Genomic DNA, 22,725 nt, shown 5'->3' with positions numbered 1-22,725 from the left:
GAGCACGGACCACTTTCTAAACTTCTGACAATAAATCTCTCTCATCCTGACCCTGACACAGAGCCAGCAAATTTTTCTCTGCCTGATCCACTGAATTAGGTTCATCGTACAGCAATCCGAGCGCCAGAAAAAAACGCATCAATATTACATAATGCAGGATCTCCTGGCGCAAGGGAAAATGCCCAGTCTTGAGGGTCGCCACGCAATAAAGAAATAATGATCTTAACTTGTTGAACTGGGTCACCAGAGGAGCGGGGTTTCAAAGCCAGAAATAGTTTACAATTATTTTTAAAATTCAAAAACTTAGCTCTATCTCCAGAAAATAACTCAGGAATAGGAATTTTAGGTTCTAACATAGGATTCTGAACCACTAAATCTTGAATATTCTGTACATTTATAGCGAGATTATCCATCAAAGAGAACAGACCCTGAATGTCCATGTCCACACCTGTGTTCTGAACCACCCTGATGTAAAGGGGAAAAGAAAGACAGAACACAGTGCAAAGAAAAAAAAATGGTCTCAGAACTTCTCTTTTCCCTCTATTGAGAAGCATTAGTACTTTGGGCCTCCAGTACTGTTATGAACAGGTTATTCAGAACCACAATGGACCTTGAAGTTCAGAGCACACAAAGTGACCTGACAATTACCAAAAACATAGGATGAGCTCTGAGACGTGGGAACTCTGCTGACTGCAATCCCTAATCCTATCCAACCACACTAAAGGTAGCCGTGGAGCGCTCCTGACCAGACCTATGCGCCTCGAGCACAGCCTGAGAAACTAGCTAGCCCTGAAGATAGAAAAATAAGCCTACCTTGCCTCAGAGAAATTCCCCAAAGGAAAAGGCAGCCCCCCACATATAATGACTGTGAGTTGAGATGAAAATACAAACGCAGAGATGAAATAGATTTAGCAAAGTGAGGCCCAACTTACTGAACAGACCGAAGATAGGAAAGATTGCTTTGCGGTCAACACAAATCCCTACAAACAACCACGCAGAGGGGGCAAAAAGACCCTCCGCACCGACTAACGGTACGGAGGTGCTCCCTCTGCGTCCCAGAGCTTCCAGCAAGCAAGCAAAACCAATATAGCAAGCTGGACAGAAAAAATAGCAAACAAAAATAACACAAGCAAAACTTAGCTTATGCAGGATAGACAGGCCACAGGAACGATCCAGGAGAAAGCAAGACCAATACTAGAACATTGACTGGAGGCCAGGATCAAAGCACTAGGTGGAGTTAAATAGAGCAGCACCTAACGACTTAACCTCATCACCTGAGGAAGGAAACTCAGAAGCCGCAGTACCACTCTCATCCACCAAAGGAAGCTCATAGACAGAACCAGCCGAAGTACCACTCACGACCACAGGAGGGAGCTTGGTCACAGAATTCACAACACATCAGATTCATCAAAACAGAATTTACACAAAAACAATCACGTATGTGTAGCAAGTGACAGGTATTTTATAAGATCTTATGTATGATTTGGTAATATATTGTGCCAACAATTTATGTTGATATGTCAATGTCATACTTTGAAATCAGATTTAGTTACATTTGTCATCTGATACGCACCACTGTCTGAGCAGCTATTTCTTAACCACCAAGATTTAGACATCACACCACGAATAGCCATCACTTCTGGTTCTGCAGAAGTCATGAAAGGCCTCTAGTTTCTAGAAAATAATAATCACAATGCTCATGAAGTCATGTTTTCTTGTATAATTTTTCTTACAGTTATGTTTCCGTTCCTCACTCCTCTTTTGGAAAAACTGAATGTCTGCTTCCTTCCAATGAGTGTCCTCAACTTTTTTCAAGATGCTATAAAAAGCATTAAGAAAAGCAGACAGAAAGGAATTCATACAGTAAGTGAATATGTATGGTAACTCCAACTGGGAAATATGTAGTGGTGGGATTCCCTTTTCGTCCTCTGCCACCCATCTTGATGTTATGCAGGAGACAAAGTATTGATGTTGTGTAATTCTGAGCCTAAACTGATTTTTAAATATTGTAGAACCCCATTAATAAAAAGGGCTTGGAATAATATATGCTGCCACAATGTAAAAAATAGTAAGGGTAGTCACTAAATTAACTGAGACATAGTACAAAAGTAGAATGCAAATATTTAGAAATACTGGATCTTTGCTTGTTATGATCTTTTCTTATGTCTTTCAGGATCGAGTAGATTTTCTACAACTTATGGTAGATGCTCAATCTAAAGACAACAGTACAGGAGAGTCAGATCATGGCTATAAAGGTATGAAGGCTGACTTTCCACATCTTTCCTAAATGGTGTTCCATGTGGCCTTCAGATGCTGTTGAGCTTTTACAGATTAGAATTTTGCTAGAACCCATACAATAATCTTGTGATACAATGTACAGAATACATAACTGAAAGTAAAATATTAGTAGAAGAAAATTTACTTGACACTAAGATTCATTACATTTGAAGCATACTGACAGGGGGTGGGATCAGAAGAAGTCCAGCATTTTAAAATAATATAAGACCCCTTAAACAACAAACATATGTTTTTGTCTTTTTATTGACTAGTGTGAATATAGCCTTCTTTCTTTTGCTTTGGGCTCTGTTGACATATTTGTAATTTAATGCACAAGTTAGCCAATATCACTTTCAGGTTTTTCATGCAGAAAGCTTTCCGCCCATGTAAGATAACCAACTCTGTTATATGTACTTTACAGAATTGACTGACACGGAAATTATGGCTCAGGGTCTTACCTTTATTATGGCCGGTTATGAGACCACCAGCACTACACTCATGTTTGTGGCTTACCATTTGGCAACTCATCCAGATGTCCAAACCAAACTTCAGGAGGAAATTGATACCTTTCTCCCAAATAAGGTAACACCAATATGGAATAATGGCATTAAATGGTGCTCAGTAATTATATGCCATATGTATTGTAGAGGTTTGTACTCACTCAGCTGCGGTTGAAGTAAGCACAGGAAGCGGTAAGGCTGAAATGTCCAGGCAAGTTTATTTAAACTGCATAAACTGCTCAGGAGAGCAAAACAAAAGAACAGCTTTTTCTGGCATAAAGTGAAAACAAAAAGTAAAAAGTCGTGTCCGCCTGCTCAGGATAGTGTCCGGTTCTATAGGCTTTAGCACAGACCACCACACAGGAGATCCACACATCTTCAGCTCCAGATACTGAATGAGACACTCGGTCTCCATTTTATCTGCCAAACCATACCCCTGGGGTGGCGATATTTCAGCAGTCATTCCCACACATCCCTTATGACTGCTCGTAAAACCTGGTCCTGTAATGACCTAATAACTTTCTCAGCACTATATGTGCTGGAGCATGCTTCCGAGCTCTCATCACCACAGCTAATAACCGCGATGACACATATCTCCACTCAAGGACCCGTCCTGCGGTCATCTTAAATACCCCCATCCTCTGACCAAAGCTGGGGGGCTTGGCACCTTCTGCCATCAAACAGTGGACTATCAACAGAGCGTTAGAATTGCCATGCAGATTCCGCGGCCTATGCTCCACATGGGAGTTAAAATTCTGAAGTGCTAGTGCAGCGCCGCAGAGACCTGGTCGATGCAGTAATGTCGCTCTGCCTCTAAGGGGAGTGATGTTATGTCTGATTGCACTAAAGGAGTTCACCTGACCAGGTATCACAGCACACCTTACACTTCATACTCCGGCCACTAGGGGGAGCAAAAGGCACTATGTATTAGGCCACTCCTCACACTGGTAAAACTAGGGGTCGGATAGGAAGTTAGCGAAGAACGCAGCCTGGGAGAGCTTCAGGGAGGACCTGTCTGGGGTAGGTTCCTGACAGGGGCCTAGCAGAACGAACAGAAAGCAACGGAACCGCACCTGCACTACCTTGCGGCGGTATCCTAAGAAAGGACACGAAGAGAAGGATATTGTGGAAAGTGAGAAACGAGATCAAGCACAAAGGAGAGCCAGTAGGAGTCGTGCCCCGAGAACGGCAACATCCTACTGAGGCATGTAGCCGGTGACCGGAACACCGAGGAAGTAACTGACTTTATGCCTTACTTCAAATACCGCAGGACAGTTAATTATAGGTTGGCTGTCTACCATACATCACCTAAGCAGACATAGGGGGCAAGCGTGGAGAGGGGCATCTCTAGGGTCCCAGAATAGCTTAGAGCCTTCACGTCAAACGGGTGCGTCCTATCCAGAAAAACTTGGGGGATGAAGAGAGAGAGAAAGAGAGAGAACGAGAACAGAAGTTGTGAGGACTATCCCGAATGCTCAGCAGGGAAGGACTACAACACACAGGCACTAGTGGTAGGCACTGATTTCCACCTGCAAAGGGAACTCTGGATGTGCCTTCGGACCGGCCGGTCTCAGACAGCCCTGTTGACAGTGCTCTGGATTGCGGATCCCGAAGTCTTCAGTAAAAGGTAAAGAGACTGCAACCCTGTGTCCTCGTTATTGACTGCACCTCACACCATCGCCACCTATACCACTGGGAAGCCCTGGGGACATACTTCACCTGTGGGAAGGTGTACATCTAGCTGCCATCACATCACCCCAGTGGACCCCGAGCAGCGTTGGTCACCCTGACCGAACACCACAGGTGGCGTCACGAAACCTTAGTCGACTTTCATCATCCCCTTTATTGGACGCCCCTTAGCAGGGTCACGGACCGGGTCCAGCCACCGTGACATCCCCAGAACTGAGCCAGAGAGGACCGGTACTGAGTAACCCCAGGCCCTGCGTCTGGGGGCGCTCCATATGTCACACAAAATAATTAATAAGTAACATTTCCCACGTGTCTACTTTACATCAGCACAATTTTGGAACAACATTTTTTTTTTGTTAGGGAGTTATAAGGGTTAAAATTGACCAGCAATTTCTCATTTTTACAACACCAATAGTTTTTAGGGAGCACATCACATTTGAAGTCATTTTGAGGGGTCTATATGATAGAAAATAACCAAGTGTGACACCATTCTAAAAACTGCACCCCTCAAGGTGCTCAAAACCACATTCAAGAAGTTTATTAACCCTTCAGGTGTTTTACAGGAATTTTTGGAATGTTTAAATAAAAATGAACATTTAACTTTTTTTCACAAAAAATTTACTTCAGCTCCAATTTGTTTTATTTTACCAAGGGTTGACTGCACCTCACGCCATCTCCACCTACATTACTGGGAAGCCGTGGGGATATACTTCACCTGTGGGAAGGTATACCATCTAGCTGCCATCACATCACCCCAGTGGAACCCAAGCAGCGTCGGTCGACCTGACCGAATACCACAGGTGGCGTCACGAAACTTTAGCCGACTTTCATCACCCCTTTTCATTGGACACCCCTTAGCAGGGTCACGGACCGGGTCCAGCCACTGTGACAACCCTAGAACTGAGACAGAGAGGACCGGTACCGAGTAACCCGCGGCCCTGCGTCTGGGGGCGCTCCACTAGGAACCATCTGGTCACTCGGGCATTGTTCCCCTTCTTCTCTCTCATCCACTTCAGTGGGGCATGGTCTGAGACTAGTCTGAATTTCCTGCCTAAGAGGTAGTACCTTAGAGTGTCCTGCCCCACTTGATGGCCAAACATTCCTCCTCCACTATGGAGTAATTATTCTCGCAGGATGACAAGTTCCAACTCAAATACATTATGGAGTGCTCTTCCCCGTTCACCTCTTGTGATAAGATAGCGCCCAGCCCGATATCTGAAGAGTCCATTTGGACCACAAACTCCTTGGAAAAATCAAGTGCCACCAGCACCGTCTGTTTACACAGGGCTAGCTTCAGTTCCTGGAAAGCCATTTCAGCTTCTGGAGACCACTTAGCCATTGCCAACTTTGTCCCTTTAAGGAGGTCCATCAGAGAGGCAGCTACCACAGCGAAGTTGGGATAAACCAACGGTAATATTCCACAATGCCTAGGAACGCTCTGACATGCTTCTTTGAGAAAGGTTGTGGCCAACCCTGAGCCCAAGTATTTCGCTTCCTCCATTCCCAAGGCACATTTCTTCTGGCTTATGGAAAACCCTCCCTTTAGTCGAGCATCAAGTATCGCCTGGACTTTGCTCAAATGGCTTCCCCAATCCTGGCTGAAGATCACAATGTCATCCAGGTAGGCCACTGCCTACCTCTTGTGGGGAGCTAGGATTCTGTCCATGGCTCTCTGGAATGTGGCTGGAGTGCCTTTTAACCCAAACAGCATTCTAGTGTACTGGAAGCATCCATCCGGCATTGAAAAGGCAGTCTTCTCCTTGGTGTCTTGGGATATGGGAATTTGCCAATATCCTATTGTGAGGTCAAGGGTAGTAATGTACCGAGCTGGCCTTAGCCTCTCAATTAATTCATCGAACATGGGGCATTTGGTATGCATCAAACTTAGAGACCTCATTAAGTTTCCCATAGTCATTACCAAACGCCATTCTCCATCTGGTTCGGTACCAAGACTCTTGGACTGAACGAGCCACTCTGGGACTCTTCTATGACTCCCAGGCTCAGCATCCGCTTTACCTCTCTTGAGATCACCTCTTTACGGGCTTCAGGAATGCAATATGACTTCACGTTGACCCGGACATGAGGCTCCATCAGAACCTCATTCTCTATGACCCTTGTACTAACTTACAGGTCCAAGACAGGTCTCTGTTCCGCTGTAGCAACTCTCGGCACTGTTGCTTTTGGGCACGTTACAGCGTCTCTGCCACCTTACCTTCTTCCATGTCAGCTTCCGGTTTGACCACCAAATACGGAGCTTCCACGGGCTCCCTATCCCACCATGGCTTAATCAGGTTGACGTGGTATACTTGGCACAGCTACCTTCTGTTTGGGTTGGCGGAACGCACCAAATATATTTATTAAATGAGATAGGTGCGTTCGCAACCCGGGATCCACCGTGCAGGAGCAGGAAAGAACCTGCTGCTAAGCAATGCGGCGAAGCAAATCAGTACAAACGAACTCTGTTACTTCACTGTTTAGCTCACAGGGGACACAGCTACTGTGTAGAGCCGACAGTGGTCATGCAGTCCAACCAACACACAGTTCCTCTCCGGTGGAGCCAGAATTCTAATGGCTATTAGCCAGCCCTGAATTCAGACATAAACTCCTCGCCGGAGGTGCCAGCATTCTAGGGGCTTATTTCAGCCGGGTCCCTGACCACACACACAACCACACTGGCGCTGAGCTCGTACATATTTGATACGCCCGTAACATGCCGTATATTACGGATGCGTAATATACGGCAGATAGGAGCTGCCCCATAGAGAATCATTGGGCCGTGTGTAATGCATATTTTCTGGACGGATTTTCTGCGCTCATACGTCCATAAAACTCACTAGTATGACGCCGGCCTAAGGCTTTACAAACTTAAGGTATGCAAACCTTGGCTGTTTATGGTGATTAAAGGGAACCTGTCACCCCGTTTTTTCAAGAAGAGCTAAAAATAGCGTTAAATAGGGGCAGAGTTGTGCTTTACATTAGTGTATTTTGGAGCCTTTATTCCCCAGCTATGCTGCCAAAATACCTTTGTAAAGTCGCCGTTTTGGGCTGTCACTCACGCTGGTCAGGTCATATGGGCGTGGTGACAGCGCTGTTTCTCCCCCAGATCTCCGTTGGTGGCATAGTGGTGTGCGCATGTCAAAGTGGCATGATCTGCGCTATTCAGCCGTTTATCGGTGGGTGCGGCCATCTTTGTGAGGCCGCGCATGCGCAGATGGTTCTTCTCGGCTTCCCGGGGCTTCAGGAAAATGGCCGCGGGATGCCGCGCATGCGCAGATGGAGATTGCGGTGGCCATTTTCCTGCAGCCGCGATCTCCGAGGTATTTCGGCAGCATAGGTGGGGAATAAAGGCTCCAAAATACACTAATGTAAAGCCCAGCTCTGCCCCTATTTAACGCTATTTTTAGCTCTTCTTGAAAAAACGGGGTGACAGGTTCCCTTTAAGTATACATGATGGTAGACTATACCTACTTTAAACGGAATCAGCGTGGGACAAGACTGTAACGACGGAAGGTATGGAATATTGTTGCTTGTTTTTCTTTTACTTTGTTTCAGATGACAAGGGTCTTCAGGTGGATTAAGAGTATAATAAAATATTAAAACACCATGTGTCTTTATTTCATTAAAATAATGTGTGTGTTTTTATTAACCATTTCGTACTATTGGATTAATAATGGATAGGTGTCATAATTGAGGCCTCTCCATTATTAACCTGGCTTAATTTCACCTTACAATAGCAAGGTGACATTAACCCTTCATTACCCCATATCCCACGGCTACACGGGAGTGGGAAGAGAGAGGCTAAGTGCCAGAATAGGCGCATCTTCCAGATGTGCCTTTTCTGGGGTGGCTGGGGCAGATGTTTTTAGCCAGGGGGGGCAATAACCATGGTCCCTCTCTAGGCTTTTAATATCTGCCCTCAGTCACTGGCTTTCCCAGTCTGGCGGAGAAAATTGCGTGGGAGCCCATGCCAATTTTTTCCGGGAATTAACCCTTTAATTTAATAGCTAGAGACCCCAAATTTGACACAAAGACACTTCTTACATTACTAAAGAGGAATATGTAATAAAAGAAGGGATATGAGATGATTTACTGTATGTAAACCATGTCTCATATCCTGTCGGGTTCGTGAAGGAGATAGGAAAAGCCGGCAATTGAATTACCGGCTTTTCTGCTATCTAGCGCTGAATGAAATATACATATATATATATATATATATATATATATATATGTGTCTCACTGACATATATCTAATATATAAAGCTGAATGTATGTGTGTGTGTGTGTGTGTGTGTGTGTGTGTGTGTGTGTGTGTACGGTATATGTCCGGGATTGGCATCTGCACCGTCACAGCTACAGCCACAAAATTTTGCACAGTCACACGTCTGGACCCCGAGAGCGTCATAGGCTATGTTGTGAGGTGAAATTTTAACCCCGCGCATTCCAATTCACCCAATACTTTTTCCCCTATCTATATAATGGCGAAAAAGTGAAAGGAAAAGTGTTGGAGGCAAATTGACAGCCAGGAGGAGATGGCATACAGGTATATACTATATACAGGAGGAGATGACATGCAGCTATATATTATATACAGGAGGACATGACACACAGATATACTATATACAGGGGAGATGACATACAGGTATATACTATATACAGGGGAGATGACATACAGGTATATCTAATATATAAAGCTGAATGTGTGTGTGTGTGTATGTGTGTGTGTCCTGGATTGGCATCTTCACCGTCGCAGCTACAGCCACAAAATTTTGCACAGTCACACGTCTGGACCCTGAGAGCATCATAGGCTGTTGTGAGGCAAAATTTTAACCCCGCGCATTCCAATTCAGCAAACAATTTTGCCCCTATCTACATAATGGGGAAAAAGTGAAAGGAAAAGTGTTGGAGGCAAATTCACAGCTGCCACATGTGAACAAGGGAGACTTAAAGAGTGAGAGCGATGGCGCCAAAGAGTATATACCGTACAGTTGCGAAGGTGGGGCCCCGACATGGGATACTCACCACACACGGGGATATGAACACACACACAAAATGCGCCAAACACTACCACGTGCTTGAACACATATCACCCTCAGCACACATTTCACCACACATACACCAACCTCACCACATAAAAGTCGAAACACAAAAGTCGCCGCTCATAACTCGCCACGCGCAAAACTCGCCACATGCAAAACTAGGCTCACACAAAACTCGCCACACGTGCAAAACTCACCTCATGGAAAACTCGCACATGCAAAACTTGCACACGTGGAAAAATTGCCACATGCACAAAAGTTGCAACACATGCAAGAGTTGCCTCACCCAAAGTTTGCACATACTTAAAAAGCACCACACATAAAACTCGCCACGCGCAAAACTTGCTGCACACAACTTACTACACTAACCTGTCACATGCAACTCGACACACAAAAAATTGCTACACGCATGTCGCCACACAAAACTCATCTCACAAAAGTCACTACATGTATGTCGCCACACGCAACTCAACACACACAACTTGACACATGAAACTCGCCCTAAAACACACACAAGTCTGGTATTATCTTTCAAAAATAAAAATCTGATTAATAAGCAGACAAACTACAAGAGCAACAACTGTATCATATAAGAAATACGGCAGCTGTCAGTCACATGACCTGTCTATTATGTGTATGTGTGATCTAATATATACTGCCAGGGGGGAGGGCTTCCTGTTGGCTGGGGATTTATCAGGCTGCCAATTTATCTTACAAATACTGAGGTAAAAATACTGAGCAAATAACGTGTGAACGAGGTCTAATACAGGAGGAGATGACACACAGATATATACTATATACAGGAGGAGATGACACACAGGTATATACTATATACAGGGGAGATGACACACACATATATACTATACACAGGGGAGATGACACACAGGTATATAATATATACAGGAGGAGATGACAGGTATATATGCAGTGCCCCAGAGATCTGGTCGTTGCAGTAACGTCGCTCTGCCACTAAGGGGAGTGATGGTACGTCTGATGGCACTAAAGGAGTTCTTCTGACCAGGTATCATCAGCATACATTACACTTCACACTCCGGCCACTAGGAGGAGCAAAAGGCTTTATTTATTGGGCCACTCCTCACACTGGTAAAACAAGGTGTTGGATAGGAAGTTAGTCAGAAACTGACTGGGTTGGATTCAGGCAACATCCCGTGGCAGGGGGTGTTGCAGGGAGAAGATTGAGGGGGTCCCTGTCAGGCGTGGGAACCTGGCAGGTACCTAGCGACCAGAACAGAACGTTACGGAACCGCACCTGCACTACCTTGCGGCGGTATCCTAAGAAAGAGACACGAAGCGAAGGATATTGTGGACAGTGGATTGCGGATCCCGAAGTCTTCAGTAAAAGGTAAAGAGACTGCAACCCTGTGTCCTCGTTATTGACTGCACCTCACGCCATCTCCACCTACATTACTGGGAAGCCACCGTGACATCCCCAGAACTGAGCCAGCAGAGGACCGGTACCGAGTAACCCGCGGCCCTGCATCTGGGGGCGCTCCATATACTATATACAGGAGGAGATGACACACACATATATACTATATACAGGGGAGATGACATACAGGTACATACTATATACAGGGAAGATGATACACAGGTATATACTATATACAGGGGAGATGACATACAGGTATATACTACAGTATATACAGGAGGAGATGACACACAGGTATATATTATATACAGGAGGAGATAACATACAGGTACATACTATATACAGGGGAGATGACACACAGATATATACTATATACAGGAGGAAATGACACACAGGTATATACTATATACAGGAGGAGATGACACAGGTATATACTATATACAGGGGAGATGACACACGTATATACTATATACAGGAGGAGATGACACACAAATATATACTATATACAGGAGGAGACGACACACAGATATATACTATATACAGGAGGAGATGACATACAAATACATACTATATACACGAAGAGATGACATACAGGTATATACTATATATAGGAGGAGATGACACACAGGTATATACTATATACAGGAGGAGATGACTTACAGGTATATACTATATACAGAAGGAGATGACATACAGGTATATACTATATAAAAGAGGAGATGACACATAGGTATATCAAGGAGGAGATGACATACAGCAGGTATATACTATTTACAGGGGAGATGACATACAGGTATATACTATATACAGGAGGAGATGAAACACACATATATACTATATACAGGGGAGATGACACACAGGTATATACTATATGCAGGAGGAGATGACACACTGGTATATACTATATACAGGAGATGACATACAGGTGTATACTATATATGAGAGATGACAAACATGTATATACTGAGGGGAAACTGAGAGGTGTGAGGTGAAAATGATGGGGCGTGAGGTAAAAATGAAAGGTGTAAGTGCAAAATGGGAGGAGTGAGGGAAAATAGTGGAGTGATCGGAAAATGACAGATGTGAGGTCGAATTGACAAGTGTTAGGGGGAAATGAGAGGAGTGAGAGGAAAAATAAGAGGAGTGAGGGGGAAAATAAGAGATGTGAGGGGGAAAATGAGAAGCGTGATGGGAAAATAAGAATAAGAGAAGTGAGGTGCTATAACTAACTACAGATATTTACTATGCCCAGGCAACGCCGGGTTCTTCAGCTAGTATATATATATATATATATATATATATATATATATATATATATATATATATAGACTGTATATATGTTTTTAAGAATATTTGAGCCGATTGATCCATGATATGTCCATTTAGCAAGCCTGCGAGAAAAAAACGCCGTACGGAAGCCATACGGATGCCATACGGATGACACACGGATAAATTTGTGTGTAAAAATCACATCCTCACATTGAATACGGAACAGTGTTTTGGGACAATTACTGCGTATTACGGCCGTAAAAAATGGACTGTATTTACTTACGCCTAGTGTAACGCCGGCCTTAGTCTGATATGCATATATTACATGATTCACATCTCGTCTAATAGTCATTTCTAAAAGAGGAGGGGAAATCCTCGATATGTCTGAAAACCATAGGCAAATGAAAGGAACCACACCCAAAGCACATTCTAACTAAAGGTACCGTCACACTGGCCAACTTCACAACGATATCCCTAGCGATCCGTGACGTTGCAGCATCCTGGATAGCGATATCGTTGTGTTTGACACGCAGCAGCGATCTGGATCCTGCTGTGACATCGTTGGTCGAAGCAGAAAGTCCAGAACTTTATTTCGTCGCTGGATCTCCCGCAGACATCGCTGAATCGGCGTGTGTGACGCCGATTCAGCTATGTCTTCACTGGTAACATCGGGTTACTAAGGGCAGGGCCGCGCTTAGTAACCCGATGTTTACCCTGGTTACCAGTGTAAATGTAAAAAAAAACAAACACTACATACTTACATTCCGGTGTCTGTCGCGTCCCTCGGTGTTCTGCTTCCCTGCACTGTCAGCGCCTGCCAGCCGTAAAGCAGATTACAGCGGTGACGTCACCGCTGTGCTTTACGGCCAAACGGCGCTCACAGTCAGTGCAGGAAAGTACAGCGCCGGGGGACAGACACCGGAATGTTAGTATGTAGTGTTTGTTTTTTTTTACATTAGCACTGGTAACCAGGGTAAACATCAGGTTACTAAGCGCGGCCCTGCGCTTAGTAACCCGATGTTTACCCTGGTTACAAGGGGACTTCGCATAGTTGGTCGCTGGAGACCTGTCTGTGTGACAGCTCTCCAGCGACCACACAGCGACGCTGCAGCGATCGGCATCGTTGTCTAGATCGCTGCAGCGTCGCTAAATGTGACGGTACCCTAACAGCATAGTTGCAATAATAAGATATAGTGTATATATAAGGGGGTGCTGGGAGATGTGGCACAGTTAAGAGCCTAGAGTACAAGTCAAAGGCAGACAAAGATAAAGTTACCTCGAAACCAAAAGCCGGGGACCCACCACACTTGATGCGCATTTCGCACTGAAATGCTTTGTCCACTCACAAAAGAAAAATCTGCTGCAAATACTGAATGTATACACAAACCTTTAGTAAGCAGGTTTTCCAAGATTCTAAGTAAACTTCCACATTAAAGCCAAAATAGACATAATCATGGCCAATAGAGTTGAGCGACCTTGACCTTTTTAGAGTCGAGCCGGGTTTTGCGAAACCCGACTATGTCCAAAGTCGGGTCGAGTGAAATCGGCCGATTATGACGTAAAGTCGGGATCGACCGAAACACGAAACCCAATGCAAGTCAATGGGGCAGCATAGTCGGCAGTGAGTGGGGGCCAGGAAAACACCTAGAGTACCCATTTTAATGTCAAAACCATCCATTCTTCTTAATGAAGCTTGTCAAGCGTAATTTACCTTATAATAATTGGAAGGCATTTGAAATTGGGGGTCATTTGGCTAAAGTTGTGGGGGGTAGGGCTGGTTCAAGTAATTAGTGGGCCCAGGAAATCTGGACCACGTCACGGCAGTGGAGCAGGGAGAGGTAAGTATTTCAACTTTGCAAGTGCTGTGAACCTGAGCAAGCAGGGGGGGCCCACTCGTTGGCATTGGCACTGGCACAGGGCCCCTCAAAGTACAGCGGTGTGTTTGCACGGCGGGGGCGCCTCCCACCGGCAGCAACACTTTTGCGTACTATGAGAGGCCCTGTGCCAGTGACGTCGCCAACTAGTATTCCTCCCCCCACCTGATGAAGGAACCTGCACTTTCATCTGCACCTTCCTCTTTGTCCCCGTGTAAGGTGGTATGGTATGCGGGAAGAGCAACCTGACTTTCAGCAGGGTCACAATGTTGTTGTGTAGCGTGCACGGGGAATGTTGCGTTATGGGTCAATGTACCAGCAGACTCATCTATCACTGGCTGGGCAATGGGCACGATGAAGTGGAAACACAGATATAGGCCCAAAGAAGAAAGTGGGCTAAATGCAGTTCAAAATTGGTAACACAGGAATAACCAGGGGGCATTGCAGTGGAGGACAACTGGAATGAGAGGCTGACACAGAGAGTAGGGCCAAATCAGTAAGTAGTCGAAATGCAGTTCAAAATTGGCAACCGTAGTAAACAGGCGGCACAGCTTTGTTCAGTGGAGGAGAACAGCAAGGAGTGGCAGACACCGATAGTAGGCCCCAACCCAACTAGTAGGCCAAATGCAGTCTAACATTAACAACTACTTAACAAGAGGCTGAAAATGGAATTTCAGGACAGGAAACCAGGAGAACAGCAAGGAGTGGCAGACACCGATAGTAGGCCCCAAACCAACTAGTACGCCAAATGCAGTTGTTCCATTTAACCACAATTTAATGAGAGCCTGAAGATAGAAGCTCAGGAAAGGCAACCTGGGGAACACCTTGGAGTGTAACACACCATCTCTCTCCACCCCATACCCATTTTGTAGGCCTAATGCTGTGTACTTTTCTACAACTACTAAACGAGAGTCGGAAGACCGAAGCAATGGCAAGGAAACCTGGGGAACACCTTGGAGTGTAACACACCATCTCTCTCCACCCCATACCCAATTTGTAGGCCTAATGCTGCCTACTTTCCGACACCTACTAAACGAGAGCATGAAGATCGAAGTTCAGGAAAGGCAACCTGGGGAACACCTTGGAGTGTAACACACCATCTCTCTCCACCCCATACCCATTTTTTAGGCCTAATGCAGTGTACTTTTCTACAACTACTAAACGAGAGTCGGAAGACCGAAGCAATGGCAAGGAAACCTGGGGAACACCTTGGAGTGTAACACACCATCTATCTCCACCCCATTCCCCATTTTTTAGGCCTAATGCAGCCTACTTTCCGACACCTACTAAACGAGAGCATGAAGATCGAAGCTCAGGAAAGGCAACCTGGGGAACACCTTGGAGTGTAACACACCATCTCTCTCCACCCCATACCCATTTTGTAGGCCTAATGCTGTGTACTTTTCTACAACTACTAAACGAGAGTCGGAAGACCGAAGCAATGGCAAGGAAACCTGGGGAACACCTTGGAGTGTAACACACCATCTCTCTCCACCCCATACCCAATTTGTAGGCCTAATGCAGCCTACTTTCCGACACCTACTAAACGAGAGCATGAAGATCGAAGCTCAGGAAAGGCAACCTGGGGAACACCTTGGAGTGTAACACACCATCTCTCTCCACCCCATACCCAATTTGTAGGCCTAATGCAGCCTACTTTCCGACACCTACTAAACGAGAGCATGAAGATCGAAGCTCAGGAAAGGCAACCTGGGGAACAGAACACCTTGGAGTGTAACACACCATCTCTCTCCACCCCATACCCATTTTTTAGGCCTAATGCAGTGTACTTTTCTACAACTACTAAACGAGAGTCGGAAGACCGAAGCAATGGCAAGGAAACCTGGGGAACACCTTGGAGTGTAACACACCATCTCTCTCCACCCCATTCCCCATTTTTTAGGCCTAATGCAGCCTACTTTCCGACACCTACTAAACGAGAGCAGGAAGATCGAAGCTCAGGAAAGGCAACCTGGGGAACACCTTGGAGTGTAACACACCATCTCTCTCCACCCCATACCCATTTTGTAGGCCTAATGCTGTGTACTTTTCTACAACTACTAAACGAGAGTCGGAAGACCGAAGCAATGGCAAGGAAACCTGGGGAACACCTTGGAGTGTAACACACCATCTCTCTCCACCCCATACCCAATTTGTAGGCCTAATGCAGCCTACTTTCCGACACCTACTAAACGAGAGCATGAAGATCGAAGCTCAGGAAAGGCAACCTGGGGAACACCTTGGAGTGTAACACACCATCTCTCTCCACCCCATACCCAATTTGTAGGCCTAATGCAGCCTACTTTCCGACACCTACTAAACGAGAGCATGAAGATCGAAGCTCAGGAAAGGCAACCTGGGGAACACCTTGGAGTGTAACACACCATCTCTCTCCACCCCATACCCATTTTTTAGGCCTAATGCAGTGTACTTTTCTACAACTACTAAACGAGAGTCGGAAGACCGAAGCAATGGCAAGGAAACCTGGGGAACACCTTGGAGTGTAACACACCATCTCTCTCCACCCCATTCCCCATTTTTTAGGCCTAATGCAGCCTACTTTCCGACACCTACTAAACGAGAGCATGAAGATCGAAGCTCAGGAAAGGCAACCTGGGGAACACCTTGGAGTGTAACACACCATCTCTCTCCACCCCATACCCATTTTGTAGGCCTAATGCTGTGTACTTTTCTACAACTACTAAACGAGAGTCGGAAGACCGAAGCAATGGCAAGGAAACCTGGGGAACACCTTGGAGTGTAACACACCATCTCTCTCCACCCCATACCCAATTTGTAGGCCTAATGCAGCCTACTTTCCGACACCTACTAAACGAGAGCATGAAGATCGAAGCTCAGGAAAGGCAACCTGGGGAACACCTTGGAGTGTAACACACCATCTCTCTCCACCCCATACCCAATTTGTAGGCCTAATGCAGCCTACTTTCCGACACCTACTAAACGAGAGCATGAAGATCGAAGCTCAGGAAAGGCAACCTGGGGAACAGAACACCTTGGAGTGTAACACACCATCTCTCTCCACCCCATACCCATTTTTTAGGCCTAATGCAGTGTACTTTTCTACAACTACTAAACGAGAGTCGGAAGACCGAAGCAATGGCAAGGAAACCTGGGGAACACCTTGGAGTGTAACACACCATCTCTCTCCACCCCATTCCCCATTTTTTAGGCCTAATGCAGCCTACTTTCCGACACCTACTAAATGAGAGCATGAAGATCGAAGCTCAGGAAAGGCAACCTGGGGAACACCTTGGAGTGTAACACAACCTCTCTCTACACCACGGAAGGGCTGATTCTTAGGAAGGAAGGCTGTTTTAAATAAGCATTGCGCGTCCGAGGGTGATTATATTCTTATTCGGTATCTACTCACCCTCGGACGCGCCATGCTTCTTGATTTGTAATTAATGTTTATTTGCAATGTGCTTTTGACTTACTCAATTAATTTTTTAATTATTGATTTTATTAAATTAATAGTTTAACATCTTATTGGAAATAATTTAAAGGAGACGCGACAGGACAACACTCGGTGGATGCCATATCTGTGTTAACAACTCCAAAAAACTTTCAGTTAACTTCTTGCAGGAGAAAGAAATTGTAGCTGTTGGACCTTTGTAGTACAGTTCCAGATATTTGTTGTGTGTTTGTTTTGATTGTTAAAATGTCTGCATTTGAGATCTCAACACGATCTTATTTTTTATAATCAAATTAATTTTTTTTATATTTTATTAGGTTGGTTCAAGGGGTACACGGGCAGCAATAGACAGGTCAGTGGAGGCCTAGTGGAAGGAGTGACGGCAGACAGGCATCAAAGGCCTAACATTGGGCTGGCTGTAGGCAAGTTAAAATTGGTTCCAGGGGAACACGGCCATCAGTGGCCTGGTCAGTGTAGTTGTAGTTGAAAGAACGGGACGCAGACAGGCTTCGAAGGCCTAACATAATAACATAGGGCTGGCTGTAGGCAAGTTAAAATTGGTTCCAGGGGAACACGGCCATCAGTGGCCTGGTCAGTGTAGTTGTAGTTGAAAGAACGGGACGCAGACAGGCTTCGAAGGCCTAACATAACAAACTTGGGCTGGCTGTAGGCACTTTTAAATTGGTTCCAGGGGTACACGGGCAGCAGTGGTCTGGTCAGTGGAAGTCTAGTGGAAGGAGTGACCGCAGACAGGCTTCCAAGGCCTAACATAACAAACTTGGGCTGGCTGTAGGCACTTTTAAATTGGTTCCAGGGGTACACGGGCAGCAGTGGTCTGGTCAGTGGAAGTCTAGTGGAAGGAGTGACCGCAGACAGGCTTCCAAGGCCTAACATAACAAACTTGGGCTGGCTGTAGGCACTTTTAAATTGGTTCCAGGGGTACACGGGCAGCAGTGGTCTGGTCTGTGGAAGTCTAGTGGAAGGAATGACCGCAGACAGGCTTCGAAGGCCTAACATAACAAACTTGGGCTGGCTGTAGGCACTTTTAAATTGGTTCCAGGGGTACACGGGCAGCAGTGGTCTGGTCAGTGGAAGTCTAGTGGAAGGAGTGACCGCAGACAGGCTTCCAAGGCATAACATAACAAACTTGGGCTGGCTGTAGGCACTTTTAAATTGGTTCCAGGGGTACATGGGCAGCAGTGGTCTGGTCAGTGGAAGTCTAGTGGAAGGAGTGACTGCAGACAGGCTTCCAAGGCCTAACATAACAAACTTGGGCTGGCTGTAGGCACTTTTAAATTGGTTCCAGGGGTACACGGGCAGCAGTGGTCTGGTCTGTGGAAGTCTAGTGGAAGGAGTGACCGCAGACAGGCTTCGAAGGCCTAACATAACAAACTTGGGCTGGCTGTAGGCACTTTTAAATTGGTTCCAGGGGTACATGGGCAGCAGTGGTCTGGTCAGTGGAAGTCTAGTGGAAGGAGTGACCGCAGACAGGCTTCCAAGGCCTAACATAACAAACTTGGGCTGGCTGTAGGCACTTTTAAATTGGTTCCAGGGGTACACGGGCAGCAGTGGTCTGGTCTGTGGAAGTCTAGTGGAAGGAGTGACCGCAGACAGGCTTCGAAGGCCTAACATAACAAACTTGGGCTGGCTGTAGGCACTTTTAAATTGGTTCCAAGGGTACACGGGCAGCAGTGGTCTGGTCAGTGGAAGTCTAGTGGAAGGAGTGACGGCAGACAGTCTTCGAAGGCCTAACATAACAAAATTGGGCTGACTGTAGGCACTTTTAAATTGGTTCCAGGGTAACACGGCCAGCAGTGGCCTGGTCAGTGTAGTAGTTGTAGAAAGAAGGGACCGCAGACAGGCTTCGAAGGCCTAACATAACAAAAATGTCAAAACAATGGTATTGTCAGTGCCAGGCATTGAAGGATGTCAGCACCTAGACTACACATTGGTGAAGCTGTGAGAGATAATTTTGCTAGTGGTAGAGCACTGTTTGAGCTGGGGGGGGGAACTGTCTTGTGGCCGGCGGTACAGGCACAGGGCCCCTCATATTACAACGGTGTGTCTGACGTTGGGTGCGCACCACCACCGCCAGAGACACTTTATTGTACTATGAGGGACCCAGTGGCAGTGCCGTCGACCAAAAGCGGCCACACCCACCTCTTCAGACAAACAGCACTCTCAAGGGTCCAAGCGCAAAGTGGCGATAGCACGGCCCCGTGTGGGGAGTTTGGCCATTTCGTGAGGTGGAAACATGTCGTATGCTGGACAATCAGGTGAAGAAAATTACGAGATTGGAAAAGTCATTCAGAATAGTCCACAGGCAAGACCTTTTCATAGGAAAGCTAGGTGTCAGCCGGGCAGGGTGGGGCAAAAGATTTTGAAATCCAGTTGTGGTTCATTTTAATGAAGGTTAGATCATCTACATTTTGGGTAGCCAGACGAGTCCTTTTTTCTGTTAGTATTGAACCTGCAGCACTGAATACTCTTTCTGATAGGACACTAGCTGCCGGGCAAGCAAGCTCCTGCAATGCATATTCTGCCAATTCTGGCCAGGTGTCTAATTTGGATGCCCAGTAATCAAATGGGAATGACGGTTGAGGGAGAACGTCGATAAGGGATGAAAAATAGTTTGTAACCATACTGGACAAATGTTGTCTCCTGTCACTTTGAATTGATGCTGCAGTACCTGTCCTGTCTGCGGTCATAGAAAAATCACTCCACAACCTGGTCAGAAAACCCCTCTGGCCAACGCCACTTCTGATTTCTGCCCCTCTAACACCTCTGGTCTGCTGGCCCCTGGAGCTCGTGTGAGAACGATCACGGGCGCTGTGTGCAGGGAATGCCAGAAGCAAACGGTCAACAAGAGTTGATTGTTTTGTTGCTAATATTAGTTCCAAGTTCTCATGTGGCATAATATTTTGCAATTTGCCTTTATAGCGAGGATCAAGGAGGCAGGCCAACCAGTAATCGTCATCGTTCATCATTTTTGTAATGCGTGTGTCCCTTTTGAGGATACGCAAGGCATAATCCGCCATGTGGGCCAAAGTTCCCGTTGTCAAATCTGCGGTTGTGCTTGGTTGAGGGGCAGTTGCAGGCAAATCTACGTCACTTGTGTCCCTCAAAAAACCAGAACCCGGCCTTGCCACGCCACCAATTTCCCGTGCCCCCGGGAAAGCTTCCTCATTAAAAATATACTCATCCCCATCATCCTCCTCATCCTCCACCTCCTCTTCGCCCGGTACCTCGTCATGTACACTGCCCTGACCAGACAATCGCTGACTGTCATCAAGGCTTTCCTCTTCCTCTGGTGCAGACGCCTGATCCTTTATGTGCGTCAAACTTTGCATCAGCAGACGCATTAGGGGGATGCTCATGCTTATTATGGCGTTGTCTGCACTAACCAGCCGTGTGCATTCCTCAAAACACTGAAGGACTTGACACATGTCTTGAATCTTCGACCACTGCACACCTGACAACTCCATGTCTGCCATCCTACTGCCTGCCCGTGTATGTGTATCCTCCCACAAAAACATAACAGCCCGCCTCTGTTCGCACAGTCTCTGAAGCATGTGCAGTGTTGAGTTCCACCTTGTTGCAACGTCTATGATTAGGCGATGCTGGGGAAGGTTCAAAGAACGCTGATAGGTCTGCATACGGCTGGAGTGTACAGGCGAACGGCGGATATGTGCGCAAAGTCCACGCACTTTGAGGAGCAGGTCGGATAACCCCGGATAACTTTTCAGGAAGCACTGCACCACCAGGTTTAAGGTGTGAGCCAGGCAAGGAATGTGTTTCAGTTGGGAAAGGGAGATGGCAGCCATGAAATTCCTTCCGTTATCACTCACTACCTTGCCTGCCTCAAGATCTACAGTGCCCAGCCACGACTGCGTTTCTTGCTGCAAGAACTCGGACAGAACTTCCGCGGTGTGTCTATTGTCGCCCAAACACTTCATAGCCAATACAGCCTGCTGACGTATGCCAGTAGCTGCCCCATAATGGGAGACCTGGTGTGCAACAGTGGCAGGTGCGGATGGAGTGTTTGTGCGACTGCGGTCTGTGGACGAGCTCTTGCTTCTGCAGGAGGACGAGGAGGAGGAGGAGGGGGTGCGAACGGCTACAGACAACTGTTTACTAGACCGTGGGCTAGGCAGAACTGTCCCAAACTTGCTGTCCCCTGTGGACCCTGAATCCACCACATTTACCCAGTGTGCCGTGATGGACACGTAACGTCCCTGGCCATGCCTACTGGTCCATGCATCTGTTGTCAGGTGCACCTTTGTGCTCACAGATTGCCTGAGTGCATGGACGATGCGCTCTTTAACATGCTGGTGGAGGGCTGGGATGGCTTTTCTGGAAAAAAAGTGTCGACTGGGTAGCTCGTAGCGTGGTACAGCGTAGTCCATCAGGTCTTTGAAAGCTTCGCTTTCAACTAACCGGTAGGGCATCATCTCTAACGAGATTAGTCTAGCTATGTGGGCGTTCAAACCCTGTGTACGCGGATGCGAGGCTAAGTATTTCCTTTTTCTAACCATAGTCTCATGTAGGGTGAGCTGGACTGGAGAGCTGGAGATCGTGGAACTAGCGGGGGTGCCGGTGGACATGGCAGACTGAGAGACGGTGGGAGATGGTATTGTTGCCGCCGGTGCCCTAGATGCAGTGTTTCCTACTACGAAACTGGTGATTCCCTGACCCTGACTGCTTTGGCCTGGCAAAGATACCTGCACAGATACAGCAGGTGGTGCGCTAAATGGTGGTCCTACACTGCCGGAAGGGATGTTGCGTTGATGACTAGCTTCATTGGCCGAGGGTGCAACAACCTTAAGGGACGTTTGGTAGTTAGTCCAAGCTTTCAAATGCATGGTGGTTAAATGTCTATGCATGCAACTAGTATTGAGACTTTTCAGATTCTGACCTCTGCTTAAGGAAGTAGAACATTTTTGACAGATGACTTTGCGCTGATCAATTGGATGTTGTTTAAAAAAATGCCAGACTGCACTCTTTCTAGCATCGGATACCTTTTCAGGCATTGCAGACTGAGCTTTAACCGGATGGCCACGCTGTCCTCCACCAGGTTTTGGCTTTGCCACGCGTTTTGGGCAAGATACGGGCCCGGCAGATGGAACCTGTGGCGATGTTGATGCCTGCTGCGGCCCCTCCTCCTCCTCTGCTTCAGAACTGCTGCCGCCTGCACCCTGTTCCCCCAATGGCTGCCAATCGGGGTCAAGAACTGGGTCATCTAATAACTCTTCTTGTA

General features: G+C 46.5%; 1 protein-coding gene across 3 annotated transcripts in view; it reads left to right on the top strand.

Moving 5' to 3' along the window:
• LOC138656927 (cytochrome P450 3A29-like) overlaps positions 1 to 22,725 on the top strand; it is a 101,268-nt gene that overhangs the window by 68,564 nt on the left and 9,979 nt on the right. For all 3 annotated transcript variants that reach the window (XM_069744277.1, XM_069744278.1, XM_069744279.1), the window contains 3 exons: positions 1,736 to 1,863; positions 2,174 to 2,255; positions 2,699 to 2,859. In XM_069744277.1, the coding sequence (XP_069600378.1) occupies positions 1,736 to 1,863; positions 2,174 to 2,255; positions 2,699 to 2,859 (371 nt within the window). The remainder of the gene's footprint in view (positions 1 to 1,735; positions 1,864 to 2,173; positions 2,256 to 2,698; positions 2,860 to 22,725) is intronic.

This window comes from Ranitomeya imitator, chromosome 1, assembly GCF_032444005.1.
Source record: "Ranitomeya imitator isolate aRanImi1 chromosome 1, aRanImi1.pri, whole genome shotgun sequence".
In the NCBI taxonomy this organism is placed as follows: domain Eukaryota; kingdom Metazoa; phylum Chordata; class Amphibia; order Anura; family Dendrobatidae; genus Ranitomeya; species Ranitomeya imitator.
This window is presented reverse-complemented; position numbering and strand designations above follow the sequence as displayed.